Source organism: Gobius niger (assembly GCF_951799975.1).
Source record: "Gobius niger genome assembly, chromosome: 5".
Lineage (NCBI taxonomy): Eukaryota > Metazoa > Chordata > Actinopteri > Gobiiformes > Gobiidae > Gobius > Gobius niger.
The window spans coordinates 27,139,745-27,154,592 of record NC_136856.1 but is presented as its reverse complement, the minus strand read 5'-3'; the positions used below and the strand labels follow the sequence as shown (position 1 = coordinate 27,154,592).

The 14,848-nt window shown below is 40.3% G+C and overlaps 1 protein-coding gene across 1 annotated transcript in view; it reads right to left on the bottom strand.

The window, feature by feature from the left end:
* Nucleotides 1-14,848, bottom strand: part of fstl5 (follistatin-like 5) — a 345,847-nt gene that overhangs the window by 93,843 nt on the left and 237,156 nt on the right. Inside the window, exons 9-10 of the mRNA XM_079557268.1 lie at nt 1,312-1,473; nt 366-500 (exon numbers count right to left, since the gene is read on the bottom strand). Of these exons, the coding sequence (XP_079413394.1) occupies nt 366-500; nt 1,312-1,473 (297 nt within the window). The remainder of the gene's footprint in view (nt 1-365; nt 501-1,311; nt 1,474-14,848) is intronic.

Below are 14,848 nucleotides of genomic sequence, written 5' to 3'. Positions count from 1 at the left end.
TACTTTGAGCACCAGAATGGCTATTGGAAGGAAGTTTTGTGAAGAAGCTTAAACATTTGTGTGATTGTAAAAGAGTTCACCAGGTCCTACACCTCTTCAGACGTGCACGTGTAAAAGTCTTGATCTTTTCTATGACTCCATAAACTGAAGAGAACCAAACTGGAATTGTTGATGTATGTAAGATGGCAAAATGGATGACAGCACACACAAGAGCCCATGAACCAGCGTCCATTACTACCCGTGCAGAGAGGCTATTCAATTTCATCAACCATCAGTGCCATTATTAGCACTACCCAGCCATGACAAATATAGTCAAAAAAAAAAGCTCAAAAACAAACATGAATGGCCTAATGGCTTTGACATACGTGTCTTGCGCGCTGAATCCTCCACGAAGAGTGAAGAGATGTCCTCATCCACGCCGGCTGCGTTTTTAGCGATGCATGTGTAGGCTCCGGTGTCCTCGAAGTGCACGTTACTGATGTGCACCTCGCTTCCATTAGCTGCAAAACGCAGCGAAAGAACAGATCAGACTACGGCAAGACAATAACTTTTTTTTTTCCCATTAACTTTTATGATTACTTGAGAAAATGTTGCTTAAAAAAATGACAACTTCCATCTAGTCCCTTTAAGGCAAAACAATGAATAGGTAGGGGGGATGGGTCGGTACACTTAGAAACCTTTTCTGTGGATTTAAGATTTTTAATACAAAAAAAAGGCTTTATAATATGTGTAAAAGTCACACACAATTTTAATGCGGGGTATGTCTTATCTAGTCTTGGAAAAAGCTGGATTTAATCAGTTCTCGTACAGTTTATTCAGTGAAAAAAGGAAATAGCTAATTCTTTGTTTTGGGAGCAGAGGTAGAAGTATATTTACTTAGTCGTAACTTAGAGTACTGTACTTACTGTACTTAAAAAGAGTTTTTGAGGATCTGTGCTTTACTTTTACAGTACATTTGAAAGAGAAATATAATACTATTCCATTACATTCCTATAAATGCACCAATTGCGTTTGGTTCATATTAAAAACCTCAAAATGCACACTCCTGACCAGTAGGGGGAGATGTGCAGATGTACTGTCAAATGCTACTGACTAACAACATGAGAGGCAGTTGGTCAGGGTTCTGAAATGGTGTCCAATCTTTGTGTTTTTGAAGATGCAAAGCTATCTTTTAAACTGACAACTTCCATTTGTACTCTGTACTTTCTACTTCTATGGCAAATACTTCAGTACTTTCTCTGCTCAAAACTTGAAGCTAATGTCATCATGCACGTGGTTCCCCGTGTTTTGGCAGTGGTCGTGCTGCACTACCTTGCAGGGTGAGCTGTTTGGAGAGCTTGGAGGCGATGTCCATGCCGTTCTTGAGCCAGGAGAGCTGTGGGCTGGGGATGCCCTCAGCGTGACACCGCAGGCTGGCCGTGACGCCCGGCTCCCTGGCCTGGCTCTCCGGGTACACACGGATCACCGGGGGGACTGGAGAGAAGACAGAAAGTCAGGATAAGTGCAATTAGGTACGCTTCTTCTTTGCATTTCACATTTATTTTTTACTTAATAATACACAAAGATTATCAACAGATTTACAAACGACAACGATCCTTTTGCGATTACTCCTTTCTCTGCAAAGTTTTACGAAACCATTTAAACACATCCATTCACAGCTTCAAAAACAAGATAAAACATTGCCCTAACAACAAGAATATGATGTAAAAATCTAGGAAAACTCAACTGGATTTTGCATATTTTTTTTAAGAGGCCATTTAGTTTTGTTTGTATGAAAAAAATCTAACATGTGTAAATCTGAGTCGGATAGAAGACCTCAGTGGTTTCTTGGGATATGGATTTTGCATCACCTAATATTGCAATAACAATAATTTGACAAGAAACTGTGCACCCCTACTCTGGAAGAATGTGAAATGAAATGTTTGAAAGGGGAAATTTGTCAAAACATCCATTATAAAAGTCACAAGAAAAGACAATGATGAGACTGATTTTAAAGAGAACCGGACAATTTATTAAAACAGTAATCATATATTTCTTCATTTTCCACACTCTCTCAAGCTCTTTACGTGCCAGAGCTGTCCTGTGGCAAACTCACAGAAGTGTGGCAGCCATTCTGCGCCAGTTACTTCTCTAACCACTGGACTGAGGCAGCCGATATTGAGCATTTTCATTTTTGAACGGTCCTGTTAAGGTTAACGCTGCATGTCAAACAACAGATAAATATAGGCCAGAACCTCCTCTTGGACAATATTGATTTCGTGTGTGTGTGTGTGTGTGTGTGTGTGTGTGTGTGTGTGTGTGTGTGTGTGTGTGTGTGTGTGTGTGTGTGTGTGTGTGTGTGTGTGTGTGTGTGTGTGTGTGTGTGTGAGAGAGAGAGAGGATGAAGGCACAGGACATAGAAAAACCAATAGGGGAAAATTAAGTAAACAAGATTTTGTTCGTAATTCAAATATGTCTAGATAGTCACTGAAAAGTGGCACTTCCTCAGTCTGCCCTCGAGCAGAGCAAACAAAACAAGACTCAGACTCTGAGCGTAAATCAATATAAGCAAATAGAATAATGATATGCATTTATGCATTGGTTCAGAAATATTCCCGTATTCCAGTCAGCTATCATTTTCGGAGCTAGGGGCTAACTTGTTAGAGTCCTGCTCCACCAAATGTGGAAAATATCAAAAGAGTGAATTTGAATAATATTGTGGAGGAAGAAAGAGAAGAGCAGAACTGTGATAGCAGCGGCCAAACTTATAATAATAAGGAAAAAAAAAAGTTGCATTATATAAAAGTCGTCGGGAGCGAGGTCATACGGGCATGAAAGTTTAGCGAGTAGATAAACTTTGGTGCAGCTCAGACCTCGGCGAGCAAATGTCACACAGTGTGTGTGGTGGAGATGGAGGAGGGATGCCGCACATACTGTAATGGGTGAGAGAGGAAGATGCAACTGGTTCAAAGGTAGCGAGGTGTGATTGGTCGATAGTGACGGGCAAGTATTTCTGAATTATAAATAGCTTACACTTGCTTGAAAAAAGAACATTTATGATTTTGAGTTGATTTGTACTTGTCTAAAATTAGATTTGAAAATTGCATTTCCTGTGTCGAGCTGGTCATTAGGAGAATGTTTTTGTATCGCAAAAGTACAATAGAAAATGTAAATCTGACTCACATTTTAAATTGTTTTTCTTCTTATTTTAGACTTATCCAAATCGACTCAAATTCAAGAACAGTTCCCTCTAGTCAGGCCATTTTAAAGTGAACATATGCAAAAAAAACTAAACTTGTATTAATTCCCGTATCAACTCAGCCCTTTTTTCTTCTTCTACTGCAGAAGCGCTTTGATTTGTATTTTACTGTATTTTATTTACACAATAGACACATTTTCAAAGCTCATAATCCGTCACTGGACAAGTTTTGGGTCCTTTAGCACTTGGGCTGTGTTTATCACTGTGCCATTGATCTGTTAGCATGCTGTTGAGTAAAAATGGTGGCTTGTATCTTGAGAATAATGTGCTTACTCCCCCCGCGGTCTAGAGATGGGATTGTAAAAAGAGCAGTCTGTTCTCATATTTTTGATCCCTCCCCCCCAATAATTCAATGTGTATTTCATTCAAATCCACATTTTTCTTCCACCGCATGAAAACAAAGCTAAATACAACTCCCTGACAAAAGTGTGAAAAGAAAACGAAATAAATAAAACTTGCGAGTCAGACTGCATCCAAGTGTGACAAAGCCTCAGGCCCTGTGGCCCACATCGCTGCCCTCCTTACCGGCCCACGCACCTGGACAGACGGGGGCAGGTGGCCGGCACATTTTTGGCAGAGACTTGGCGAAAGAGGTGAACGTGTGGATCGAGCCGCTGCTGTCCACTAACTGCCTCTTGGGCTTAGGACACGGGTCTGTGTGACATGCCCTACCTGCCCCTCTGCACTGGGACCATAATGGACTGTGCCACTTCACCCGTCACACCGAGTTACCATGTGTTCCTCTTGGCAAAACGGGAAAAAAAAGAAAGCACAAAGAGCGGAGAAGGAAAGTGGCCGTTCCAAGGTAAGTGTAAATATGGTCACAAGAAGAGTCTCTTTATTACATACATGTGCAAATGGAGCAATGAAGTCCAGGGTGTAGGGTGTTTTACAGCTTTGTTTTCTCTTGAATTTAACAATTGGCTGCTCCCTTTCCACAATGCACCGGATGCCCTTTATATTGCAATTAAATCAGCCATCATTCGCCTGTTAAATATAGGTTAGTTACAAGTTTACCTATTTTCCTTGTGTCAATAAGTTCCATATATTTTTCCGGAATGACATTGACAATGACGTCCAGTAACGGCCTTCATTTGGGTCGAGGATCGCCCAGTGTGTTGATGGACAGCCAGTGGGATCCTCTGGTGCTGGTGACATTTTTCTGGGTCTTCCACTTGACTTTTTTGTTCCATAACCCAGAATAAATTCTAAATGTCTGTTTTACTGTTACTCTCGGTTTATTTGTTGTTTTCAATAAAGGGTTCACTCCCGTTTCTTCTTGTTGCATTAAAGCTCGACTTGTTAAGATCCAACCATGCAAAATGTGTTTTTCACTGGTCTTAAACTTCTGATTGGTACTGTATAAAACACATTTCTTTGAGTAACGTGCATCTTAAAATGCAAAGCCTCGGTACGTAACTTTTCTTTGCAGCACAGAATCATTACCACTCAAAGTTGAATACAAGAGCAGACATTTGCTGAAAAGAATCAGACTGCTAAGTACTGCTTGCATTTTATGATGAAGAACTTTTTATGAAACTGTGAAGCACTTTGAATTGCCTTGTGTCTGAATTTTGTTCTACAAATAAACTTGCCTTGCCAAGAAATTTGATCGATCACATTCCAAAGCAAAGAAACAACTCATTTGTTGGAGTTGTCTGTGATAAAGTCTCCTTGCTAAACTGGGGACACATTAAAGGATTTATTAGGCCGATTCTGAGCCCAATTTGAGTCTCCCCGAGCTCGGGGAGGCGTGGCCTGATGAGCTTCTTGCAAGTGTTAATTTGTCGTGGCGCTCCTCATGTGTGTGTTGTCAGTGTCGACAGTGTTAAGACTATTTGTCGAGTCAGAGCCAGAACAAACATCCGATTGTTGCCTGTGATTTCAGTGACTACTTTAGCAACTAGGAATTTCACTACCGCAATGCTTTCTTCGCTCACTCGGGGCCGGACTGGCCATCGGGGGTTTTCATACTGTTTATAAGGCAATTATCTGTGGTCTTCCCCCCGTGGTCCCAGCCCGGGCTGTGGTTTGAAAAGGCAGTGCTGGAGGAGCGGTGAGGTGTGTCAGTCTTTGTTTGAACTTGGCACATTTATCTCATTTATCATTGTGGATACATGAACAAATGATGTTGTCCAATATTTGACATCTTGTCAGAATCATGTAGTCTGTGGGTTCATACGAGTGAGACATTATTAACAGTGGTATAATGTCCTGATGTGTGTGGTCTGTGCACTTTGTAGCACGTTTTTAAAATCACAAAAGACTTTCGATTCCTCCCACCCAGTGAGTGCACTCCGCTTTGCTGTTTGAAAGTCAAGAAAAGCGCATGTAAATCTGTGCATTTGAAGAATGTGTGAAAGGATTTGCATGAGCTAGAAGCTGCTTGAGGCCATGGTCAACTTTCTCCCTCTGTGACAGTTCGAGAACGAAACAAATCAGGTCACTACACGACCTTCGACAAGTACAGCAATCGCAACAACGGCCGATCAGTCAGCCTGAACCCATATGTTTAATGGTAGGGGAGACCACAGACACCGAGAGGACAAACAAACTCCACACAGAGAGGCCCTACACAGACCATACAGTAGATAACCTTAAGAACTTAACTGAAGCCTTGACAAATGACTGTATCTTCCATGCGACCACTCTTGGGACTGAACGCCACTTTGGCTCTGTATAATCTCACTCAGACTCGGAGCTAAGGCTGAATCACTTAGCTCCGTCTGTGACCCCAACTAGAAGACTATTAATCAACAGTCACACAGTACGCACACTTTACTGAGCCCTCCCAGGCAAACGCATAGGAACTGCTAATTGCTGCCTGATAATTAAAATTGAGCGGAGAAGCACATACTCGTCTCATAAGCAGCATAAACTTTCTGTGCAACTTTGTTTATTGAATGAAGGTGCTGTACCCGATTTCTCTCTTTTCTCAAAACGGTGGGAAGTTGAACTTAACTGTTTTACTACAAGCAGAAAACTAAGTAAAAAAAACAAAGTAGGAACAGAAGGTAGAATGGGAACTGCCTTTTTTGGGGGGCATTTTTAAAATATCTATGAGGTTCTGAGGGCCTTTGTCGAACGGAAATGCAAACTATTTCTCGCTCTTCTCCATATGGGTCTCTTCAAGTCTCTTCTGGTCAAATTGAGATTGATTTGAGATTGATTCGCACTGGATCTGTTTACTATTTGATAAAACAGACCGGATTCCCACTAAGAGACAATGGCATAGAACTGTTTTCCTTACATTACCCTTGTTCGTTTGAAACACAAGGAACGAGGTCTTTCGAAAGACATGGGAACTTTTCCTGGTATATATATATATCGGACTGGAGGTATCAGCTGCTGTTAAACGGGCATTGAAAAAGTGAAAAATGACTTTGTTTGTACCGGCCAATCTTCGTTTGATTGTTCATTATTCCTTGTGTGTGACTATGTGTAAAAGACTAAAATGGTAGTAAACACAATAAGAAATAAACAACGAGATTCAACAGAGAAATGCCATGAAAAGATAATAGCAACACATTAATATCTCTCATATAAAACAGACGTTCTTTCTTGAAGTCTTCTCCCTGCATAAAGTTGCAGATTTATCTCATTCTCTCCCGATCAAGATCACCATTACAGCCATTTGCATAGTGTTACCGCGCATGGATTTTTCTGCCAGCTTTAAATATCCACCTATCTCCCCAGTGCCAATTCGACTGCTGCCTGTCAATCGCCACCCACTTGTGTGCTTCTTAGCTGCGAGGACATGTCTAATAAAAGGGTTTTGTACCAACAAACCTTTCACGTCTTCCCATTGGTCGGCCATAGGACTCAATAGAAGGTCATTACTTAGGTAAGGGCAATTATCGGAGGACTAGCTCAATGCTGTTTATTCCCAATCCGACTGATTGTTGTAAATGGCTGAGCAGTAGAGCATTGTGTTGAACACAGTTTTGCGATGGTTAATGGGTTATTAAATGGTAAAGTCTTTATGATGTCCCAGAGTAAGTGCAATATAACTGTGGAGGTTTATCATAATACAGAGAAACCATAAAAAAATATCAGTATGTAGTTTCTTTCTTGTAAGACTCTAGTAAATTAATAAAAGTATGTCTTAAGCCCATTTTGTAGCTTTCAAAGACATCTGCATAACACGGTCAGTGGATTGTGGAGCAATACCTGGGCCTTTTTACCTCGGGCAGGCCCAGGTAAAAAAAGAAAGTATCAAGAAGATGCAATCTCAGATCCAAAGGTAAACAACTTTCTTGAGCTGGAAGAAAACGTGACTAGTGTGAGACTACTCTCAGGCCAATGGGTGAGGAAAGCACTTCTTTATGACCTCATGGCGGGATGCTGACATTGCTTCGATACCATCCCTTAGTGGCTTTTGGGGCCACTCCAGAAGGCTGGCTGTAGTATGCAATCCAATGGGGGCTTTACTTGTGTCAAAAACTCTTTGAAAGCCTGACTCCAAAGACTTTTATAGTTTCTAAAATGAGAACTTCCTCCTTGGACATCACTGAACGGCAGTAAGTCCTCCCAAAAGGAGATGCTTTGGACAAAACGTCTTATTATTAAACACTGTTTATTTCGACTCTCAACTAACAATTGCTTGTCGACCCGTGACTTGTCTTTTCATACCATTTTTCTCATTTGATATTTTGACTGTTCCACCACTCTGTACTTGAACACTCTTGTAATTGTGTTTGCTTTTATAGTTCAACCGCGGCTACAAAAATCTCACTTTTAATCACTCAATATTAGCCTTCCCATTCTCCCGAGTGCACCACCTCCAGATTAATTGAAGATTAATTTTTAATACATAATTGGTTATCACGATGCCCACGAGACACTGTTAATTATAGTTCAATCAGAACGGGCTGAAATGCTTGATATTTTGTGCTCATAAATAATCCACCGCATTTCAATCTTTCTGGCAAAATATGATTGAAAAATGCGGCACATACAGCACTGTTTAAATAATGTCATCAGTTATTAAGTGGATTAAATTATGCGAGAGAGACTTTTCACCCCAGATGGTGCTCTCACGCTCTGTTCTACCAGTTGATGTTATAGATTGATGCTATGAGTGAAACACAAATATCCACAAGTATCCATACTTCACAGTGGGCATAGGGTTTTGATGTTGGTGTGCTGTTCCATTTTTCCTCCACACATGATGTTGTGTGTTCCGCCCAAACTATTCAACTTTGGGTTCATCAGTCCATAGAATATTTTGCCAGTTGTGCTGTGGAGCATCCAAGTGCTCTCAAACCTAAGTTGAATAGTTTGGAAGGAACACACAACGTCCTGTGTGGAGGAAAAATGGAACAAAAGAAGAAGAAGAACTTTGTTTATACAGCACGCCAACATCAAAACCCTATCCCCACTGTGAAGTACCGTTGCCTCAGGGCCTGGACAACGTGCTGTCATCAATGGAAAAATTAATTCACAAGTTTATCAAGATATTTTGCAGAAACACCTGAGACACAACAGCGTGGAATAAGTAAGTGAACCCCATGTATTAAATAGCTGCTGATCCTTCTTTTGCAGCAAAAACTGCTTTCCTGTAGTTGCAGATTAGACATTCACAGCGATGAGGATGAATCTTGGACAATTTCTCTTTACAAAACTGCTGCAGTTCAGCAAAATTTCGGGGTTCACTTACTTTTTCCTAATCTTGCCAGCAAGCTGAATTCTCGTGTTATTTGTGAGTTTACAAAGACACGAGAATCCACCTTGAATCCCACCTTCAACACACAAGGTGCAACAGCACATAACACAAACACACACAACTTCATTGAAGAATAAACATTGAAATGGATTTGCAGTGTTCTTGATCCAACCAGCAGCAAATGCTTCTCCAAACATGAGACCTCTACCCGAATGATTCAAGCTGGCACGGCCCCAGATTGATGTCAGTGCAAATGTTACTGGCACTGGAATATCAATCTGGCTGTTCTCAGGTTAACTTTTTCTCCCTGTCCTATGAATGTTTACATGTTATGGCCAATAAAAAAATATGATAAATGTAAATGCCTGGGTGGTATTAGTTAGTGCTTAAAAACAGTGTCTTTAAAGCAGTACTAAGTAACTCTTTCCCCTAGAGGCCATAAGCGCAACTGCAGGTGTAGTAGCAAGTTACGATTTTTTTGCTTATTAATTGTCTTGGAGAGTAAATACTACGCTGACAGGAAAGGCGAAGGGAGAGAGGGTTACTGTGCATCCAATTATACAATGGAAATATTTTTTTTCACTCAAACTTGGCTGTAAATACTGTTTAAAGTGACGTTAGCCCGCAGTCCCATGAACACTTGTATTACCCCCACAGGGACTACGGGGAGGATTTATTAAGGTAAACACGTTACTTAGTACTGTTTTAAGTGGACGCTGTTTATTCATTCTTATGATTTTTATGAAGATCAGACCACATTTCATGACCAAATTAGGCAGAAATGTGAGAAATTCCAAAGAAACACATTTTCCTCCCACTGTAGTACAGGAGTTGTATCATGAGGGGTTCTTTTTCTTCATGACGACAGGCCCTCCTTTGCACATTCACCTTCAAACCATCTCTTCTGCTTGGTTAAAATTCCTACCTCAGTATAGTATGTATTATTCATTGTTTTAGTAACATTTTTCTCTCCAAACTTACGCGCTATACAACACTGTTAGCATGGCGTCCCCAACGGACTAGACTGCATGGAGTCATGAATTATTTACCTCCTATTTTTCCTCATTCAAACTAAAGACAACAACACACACGGCGGAGCAACTATTCTGTGCTACGTAGAAAGATGAAGTAAATTAAGAGCTTAGCATCCAAGGCAACACGGAATTCTCTGGAGAGCTTTTGTTCATTTTTCTAATTACAATAACCACTTCAACCCTTTTATTATTTGTTTATACCCTCTTTTCTGAAGGTATGTGAAATGAGAATGAGAAATTCACACATAATTCATTTAGCTGTCGTCGACTAAGAAAACTCACTGCTTAAAAGACTTAAAGGAGCAGGTATTCGGTTACAATGTCAAACACTTTACATTTTTTGTTGGTTAGAAAATCCGATTGATCTAAATGAGCTGAAACAAAATATTCAGTAGTTTCACTTCCTGTGTGGCCGTTTCAATAAAGAGAAGGGACACAAAAATTCACCGCTCGGGTCGCGTGGCTGTAGTGAAGCTGCGGTGAGTGATTTTACTTGGCCATGAGAGGATTAAGCTTAGCAAGAGATCGAGACGTGAGCAAAGTATTGCCTCAGGAGGAGCCGTGATGCTAAGAACAGCAACTGGTGCAGACCCAAAGATCACTCCAAGATGCGCTAGTGGCCCGAAACACAGCTCCAGGTATGTTTTTGATGAAAGAGCAATATGATAACGCGGTGCAAAGCTCTAAAACGTTGATTTAGCATACAAACTTCATTTTGCCAAGAGCATGAGAATATTTGTTGTAAATATTTCTTTTTTGCATTCACAGTTATGAGGTCAACATGTTCCAATCAAATACTGCTTCTATTAATAATAAAGTGAACTTAAGGCAAGACACTGCAGGTGAATAGGGAAAAAAAATTCAATTTACAGATATCAATTTGAAACTATTGCTGTCGAGAGAAAAAAATACATTGCAAGTTTTCTGTCATTTTATCTTTTCATATAAGAACAAGGTGTTTTATGCCTAAAAATGCCCCAAATTTCCCATCTTTTCGGCGACGAAATCTGAATAATGGATAGAATTACATTCAAATTTTTGGTTTCATTTTATTCAGAAAGGAGTTGCCAAGACTTTTTTTTTGTTTAGTTTTAAAATAAGCTGTTTTTAGTGGAAAAATTTGTAAAAATTAAAAAAAAAATATTTTTTGACCTTCAAAACTCAATAAATGGGGCGAGGAATTAGATAATGAAAAATCCCTCTGAAAAAATCTTACAAATATTGTTCAGTCCAAGGCTGGAAAATTTGAAGTCTTTATGAGCTGCTGACGTGGACATAGAGTCGCCACAATGACAGAAAAATGTGTTTTGAGAAAAAGACCCTTGAAATTGTGTTCTCCCATCTAAGTCCATGGGCAAACATTGAATCAGCGCAATATTTAAACATGTTTTTGTGAAGATTAGGCATATTTTCTGTTTCCGGGTGAAAGCTTGTATGTTCAGAGACCAATTTGCCCCAAAACCTGAAAACTGAAAAAAAAATGAGTTTTGCCTGTAGTGTCTCCCCTTAAATATAAATGTTGTTTATGTGCTTTGTTTTGGAGTCGTCAGTTCTTATATATAAACTCTCTTCAACTTTCAGCCCATTGTCATTCACTGTTTGTCTCTGAGCATAATTCATTTGAGCAGTCGTTATTATCATCCATCTTTTCGGCGTTTCTCTTACCTACTGCTCAAAGCTGCTGCTGCATATTCCAGGCGACGCAGAACAGCAGACTACAGTTTGTCAGTGAAGCGCTGTAGGCTGCCTGCATTGAGTCAGAAGCCGCAGTGATCTTGCATTGACAATGACAATGTTCCCTCTGTCCCCGCGGTGCTATAGCTGTGAGCATGTCAAGGCCCACACACGTTCTATTTGAGCCATTTTCTCTCTCCGCTCCCGCTACCTGCGCCGCATTACGAGCCAATCATCCGGGGACGCAACTTTTTCTCTCTTCTCTGTCCACCCAGAATCCCGTTTGATTGAAGGGCTGCAGCCGGTGTGCCTCGGCTTAGTTCTAAACCCCCCCCATGCTATAGGGTATAGGGTAGTCCAGGCTGTGCGGCTGACAGGCTGAGTTATGTGCTGGGACACGCATTTTCACTTTTCTTTATTTGTGAGTAGATATATCTTTTCCCATTTTACGAGTTTACAAACTGTCTTGATCCATTCTCTGCTGACACAAAGGGGATTCGAGCAGTTTGCGTAAAGCTAAAAGCAACAGCTGCCATCTATTAACAATATTTGATTTGCAGTTGAAGTCACTTTTGACAGTGAAAGCTACAGTACGTTCTGACTACACTTTCTGTCATTTTAAGCATTAAAAAGGCTGTTGTAAATAAAGTATTATTAACAGGATGTAAATAAAGTATTATTAACAGGATCTAAAGCTTAAGTGTTGCTTTCAGAAGAGCAGGAGACACAGATTTCTTGAAATAAAATGCTCATTTGACTAAAGATCGGATCATTATGCAGCTCCAAGTCTGTTGCCAGACGACACGTGCAGAGGGGGGTCTGCAGCGAACAGGTTAATGGGCTGTTAGGGATTTTGTTTTTCCTACCTGTCTCTCCCAGCTTTTAGAATAGGCACAGTTTAAGACGAGACAGGGCAGGTGATTTTTCACGCAGTGGTCCAAGTGGAGTTTTTTTTTTACCTAGTTTCCTTCCTTAAAGGTGCATTATGCAACTTTTTATGCGGGAAAAAAAGTGTGCATAATTGACTTAAATTGACCCAGCGGCTGTATGAGTGGTCAGCCTAGCTTTACTTTCCATTATGGTGCTCTCTAGGTCGCTCCAGGTTCAATTGTTTGGAAGGTTTTCACTGCTGACAAAGCCTCTCACGAGAAACCCTACAAAACAATTGATCGTGGAGCGTTGTAGAGGCCGCCGTGATGGAGAGCAAAGGCGCCATGCTGACCACTCATACAGCCACTGGGTCACTACAAGGTCAAACACACACAAATATCAACTTTTTTTCTGCATAAAAAGTTGCATAATGCACCTTTAACATCTTAGTTTTCATGTGAGTATAGAAGTGCATAGAAACGACAAAAATTACCCCTTACGATACTTATTTTATGAGTGATGCAGAGATATCCCGGAAGTAGCTGCAACATCACTTCGCAAAGATTTTACATCCACGTGTGCGAAAGGTGCCTGTGACGGCGGTGTAATCCAAATAGACTCCAAACTGTCCAGTCTTGGGCTAAACAAGATTGTGAAGGTTTTTACCAGAGGGACTTTTTCATATCCAATTCCCAGCCTGATTTACTCAGCTTTAAACCCAACTAAATAGGCAAAACGTTTTTGTTCTTTTCACTTATGATTAGGTTATTCAAAAACTAAACAAGATCCAAAATCCCCTCTGTTAAAATCGTTGTTGCTATTATGTCAATAGAATAAAACCATACATTTAAATTTGGGTCTATCCATTAGTTAGATTTTTTAGCTGAAAATATAGGCAATTTTGGCCATTTTTATGTACAAAATGTCCTATTCTCATATGAAAACATACAATGACAATGACAATAATACCTTTTTTTCTTATATCAGTAATGTTCAGGAAAAGTTTCAAATTGATTCCTCGCAATTGTTTTCCCTCCCTATTCACCTGCAGCGTCTCCTCTTAAAGATATCGCTGCGCCGTACAGGGATTCGACTGGAGGAAACTACTGAACAAAATGCTGTGATACATCGTTTCTCTCCTCGGACAAGCCCGCCCTGGGCGACTGCTCATATCAAAAAACGCCACTGGGTAACAATATTTCTGCAGGGGCTCTGCCGATCATGAAACAGTGGAAAGAATGTTTAGGTCCAAGTAAAAAACAAAAAAGAGAGAGAGATTTTTATACATTTATTTCTAGACAGTATCCCAATAATGTATGATGTTACACAATGTAGTTATTAAAATGTGCCAGCAGAGGGTGCACAACCTGCTCCTACTGCTGCAGTGAAAACGTTCAAAATGAGTTCAATGTGAAGAAATGGCAATGAGGGCAGATTTGCAAACAAAAAAGCATCAGAAAAAAAGTTTGGTGACAGTGTTTTTTTTTAAACTTTTAAACTAAGATAAACTTCATGGAAAAGGAGAGAGAAATGGACTAAATACAGTATGTGGGACTGATGAAACATGGGCAAATGAAACAAAATACCACAGCAGGTATTGCTTTTGATAATGATGTAACATTATTGCATAATTTAAAGCTCAGTAAAGTCAAGCATTCACACATCATTCACACTCATTTATATAAAACCTGTGTCCTTGAACATTTTTAGTCGAGTAAAAATACAATCCTGGCCACACTCATCGCTTCTGCTTGTGTGCCATCGCCTCCATACACTGAAGGAACCCAGCTGGGTGATTGACAACAGTAAGGGCAGCTGTATGATGGAGCTGTCAGCCTGCCGTGTGGTCCGTGAACGCACCACTCCTCCTCTCACATCTCTTGAAATGAGTTTTTGGAGAGGAGTAGACTCGCCAAAAGCCCACGCGCGCTCTCCTTTTCTCCTTTCATTTTCACCGTCCGGGCCCAGAGGAAATGGCGATTTTCACGCAGGAATTAAGTTTGCACAGAGTGGAGGAAGAGTGGAGTTTTGGAATAGAAGGAATAATGCGTACTTCTCTGTTCACGGGGCGAAATAAGGTGAAAAAAGGGGAGCTGTGTATGGACAGTTTGGGAAAAGGGAGAGAAAGTGTGGTCAATATCATTATTTTAAATACTTTGCGACCGGTATACCTCCTGCACATCCCGATTGCTCAATTTAAATGTTCAAGCAAGGTGCCCTGCCATAGAAATACATTGTGCTGATTCAGATTCTTACTTTGGTTAAAAAATAGCTATATTGAAACACTAACTCACTCTAAAATAAAATGCGTAACCTACCCCAACTTCAAAATGCAAATGGAAATATGAAAATATGACTTGTTTAGAA